This window comes from Drosophila guanche, unplaced genomic scaffold, assembly GCF_900245975.1.
Source record: "Drosophila guanche unplaced genomic scaffold, DGUA_6, whole genome shotgun sequence".
Taxonomy (NCBI): domain Eukaryota; kingdom Metazoa; phylum Arthropoda; class Insecta; order Diptera; family Drosophilidae; genus Drosophila; species Drosophila guanche.
This window is the reverse complement of record NW_022995750.1, coordinates 4,221,149-4,224,335: the sequence shown is the minus strand read 5'-3', so window position 1 is coordinate 4,224,335 and position 3,187 is coordinate 4,221,149. Positions and strand designations below refer to the sequence as shown.

Genomic DNA, 3,187 nt, shown 5'->3' with positions numbered 1-3,187 from the left:
TGTATTATGACTACAAACCCTTGAATATCAAAACAGATTCCGAAATATACGTACATATGTACCTACTTATATCTTCTGAGTTGGATGACACATCGTTGAGCAAAAACCACGCCCAAGTCAAGGCAACCCTCTGCCATGCACAGTGTATGATCAATTTATAAATAAATTGTGTGTAGGTTTTCCTTCGAGTGGCAACAGCTGCATGCTGCCGCTCTGCTGCTTGTATTTGTTGTTGGCCTTTTGGAAAATTCATTGGTGAAAAGCCATGAGTGAGTTTTCCGCTGGCTGGCGATCAGTGCGCGAGAGTGCGTCGTCGAGAGAAGGTGCCACAGCGAAAAGAATTCCCCAAAAGAAAAAGCAATCCGTGCACCAACGGGAAAACTGTAGCCAAGTGAAAGTGTGAGGAGATATTAATAGAAAGTCTGTGCCAGCACCACATATATCTGTATATATAGAGGATATATATATATAGAAAGAACCCGAGAGATACAAAGAGGGAACAGCAGTAAGCAGCAGCAGCAGCAGCACAGAATGACGGATGTGCCAGAGCCCGTGCGCAAGTGCGCCAACCTGTTGAAGGGCACAAAAAGCGATACGGAGAAGTTCGCGGTGCTCTTTATGGTCACGAAGCTGGTGAAGGGCAGGGACGCCAATGCCGAGGGCAAGAAGCTGCTCTTCGAGGCCATTGGCTTCCCCTTCCTCAAGAAGCTGCTCGTTTCCAAGGATCTGCCCAATGACTGCCCCCCTTTGGTGTACAAGAGCGTCGCTCTGTCGATCCTCACGTGCTTCTGCCAGGAGGAGGAGCTGGCCACGCACAAGGACATCATTGCTGCCATACCCACACTGCTGGAGATTGTCGAGCAGGCCGACGACGAGGACTACGAGGACAATCTGATTGTCGTGAGTGAGGCCTACAGCTGCCTGAAGAGTATCGCCAGCCATGCGCCCGGACAGCAGGCGCTCCTGGCCACCGGCGCCATCCCCAAGATGTCGCAGATCTACTCGGCCCAGAGCTTCCAGACGGACGAGGCCCTGCATCTGATTGTGCAGCTGGTGAACAAGTTTGGAGTGCTCTCCTGGCCAGAGGATCCCACGGCTTTCCATGCCCTGATCCAGCGCATTGCCCTGGACATGGAGACGGATCACACGGACAGAAAGTACGAGCTGTGCCGGATTCTGGCCGACATCCTCATCACCTGTCGCAAGGAGGTCGTGAACAACTCACTGGACGGCCAGATTTGGCCGGAGAGCTTGTTCAAGGGCTGCGGTGATATTCTCAAGGCCAAGATAGGGCCCAAGCAGCGTGATCCGGCCCTGCATCTGATTGCCACCACCCTGCAGGTGCTGGGCATCCAGTGGGCCTTCATGGACGAGCAAAAGCAGTTCTTCCTGTCGCTACTGCAGCTGGCAGCCATCGAGGTGCGCATGCAGATGGACGAGAAGAAGCTGGAGACGACCTTCAAGCAGGCCGAGCTGCTCACCTGCTGCTTCGTGATCCTCGAGCAGTGCATCGAGTACATGGCCACCGATCAGCTGGACCTGGAGCCCAAGGAGAAGCAGACCACGTACACGGCGCTCAAGGGAGCCTTCAATCAGGTGATGGCCGTCCTCACGCGTGTCAGCAATGACAAGATCCGCGAGAGCACAAATCCCCGCGACAAGAACTTCATTTTCGCCATCGTACGGATCCTGTCCGCCTGGCTGGCCCAGGAAACCACAGCCATGCGTCCGGCCATCTACAAGCTGCTGCCCTTCATGCTGAAGGTGGCCAATGAGTCGTTCCATGACCTGAAGACCTGGCGTACCGGCTCCCGGGAGGGAGAGGAGCCCATCGATGTGCTGAGGATCATGATGCCCGCCCTCTGTCACTTTGCCGTGGAGGATGAGGCACGTCGTGTGCTGTTCACACACAAGCAGGATGAGATTCTGCTGGAGGCCCTGGAGTTCTACTTCAGCATTGCCCACTGGAAGCGTCCCCCAATTCCGAGGGCCGAGCGCTTGGCGCGCATGAACGAGCCGGATCCTGTGCCCACGCTGGAGCAGAAGGCCGAGATGAAGGTGGCCAGAGGTGCCATCGTGTCGCTCTGCAACATCCTGATGAACTTTACAGTGCTGGAGCCAAAGCGTGCCGAGGATGGTGCCACCTTTGTCAATCTGTTGAAGTTTGTGGTCGAGAATTTGCCAGAATTGAAGGATACTCCCGATAATCTGGTTATCCACGGCAACCTGGCTGTTCTTGGACTGCTTCTGCTCAAGCAGCAGTCAAAGAAGGTGAAGCAGAATGATTTCTCAATCTGTCGCTACATCCAGGCCACCATTCGCTTCCTCTGGGACGCGTACAACATCGACGAGAGCAACGATCCCACGGCCCTCGTGGTGTCCATTGCCTACAAGGGCAACTGGTCGGATCTCTCGGAGTTATGGTTCCTGGGAATGCAGACCATGTGCGGTGTCCTGCCGCTGGTGCCGTGGCTCTCTGAGTTCGCTCTGGAGTCCGGCTGGGCTGAGGGCATTGTGAAGACGCTGAAGAAGGTGAAGATTGGCACACTGCCGGCGAATGTGAAGTCCGCCTACGAGGACTTCCTCTCGCAGCTGGTGGATGTGAATGGCGATGTGCAGGAGGTGCTCAAGAAGGCGGATGCTCTGCGCGTCTGTCGCAATCACAGGATGATGGATTTGGGCAAGAAGCTCTTCGGCGACTGATGGATTGATGGAGAAAGCGTTACAGTGAGAGTGAGAGTGGGAGAGAAACCCTTTTCTAGAGGCATTTTTTGTGTGTGATGATGTGCGAAAAATGGCAAATATTTTGTATGGATTTTATTCTATTTTGTATGCTCTATTTTAATAATTAAACACTTTTAAGAAAACTCAACAACGAACAACCCAAAAAAACATATTCAATAAAACAACAATTTTTAAAAACACAAAACGGAAATAAATTTCCCTCCCCTAGCCCCCTCCCCCCCACACAGATTTTCCTTTTCTCTCTTCGCAAACAGTTGCCCCGACCGTTCATTCAGTTTTCAGTTTTGGTTTCGCTTTCGGTTTTCCCGCCGCCCTGCTCTGCTGTGTGCTTTTTTCAGGGTTTTCTGCTGTTGCCATTGTTGTTTGTTCTTTTTCAGCAGGCACTGTGGGGATTAGTTAAAAAACTTGTTTTGCTTGTTTTATTTTGGAACCAGAAACAACA

At 52.5% G+C, this 3,187-nt stretch overlaps 1 protein-coding gene across 1 annotated transcript; it reads left to right on the top strand.

The window, feature by feature from the left end:
• The first annotated feature begins 289 nt into the window (after window positions 1-289).
• Window positions 290-2,880, top strand: LOC117586259 (neurochondrin homolog). The gene has a single exon (XM_034276201.1). The coding sequence runs from the start codon at window positions 532-534 to the stop codon at window positions 2,701-2,703; it is 2,172 nt and encodes a 723-aa protein (XP_034132092.1). The 5' UTR covers window positions 290-531; the 3' UTR covers window positions 2,704-2,880.
• Window positions 2,881-3,187: the final 307 nt, after the last annotated feature.

Coding starts and splice junctions, on each gene's coding strand:
- LOC117586259 (XM_034276201.1), top strand. CDS start 532: ATGACGGATGTGCCAGAGCCCGTGCGCAAGTGCGCCAACCTGTTGAAG.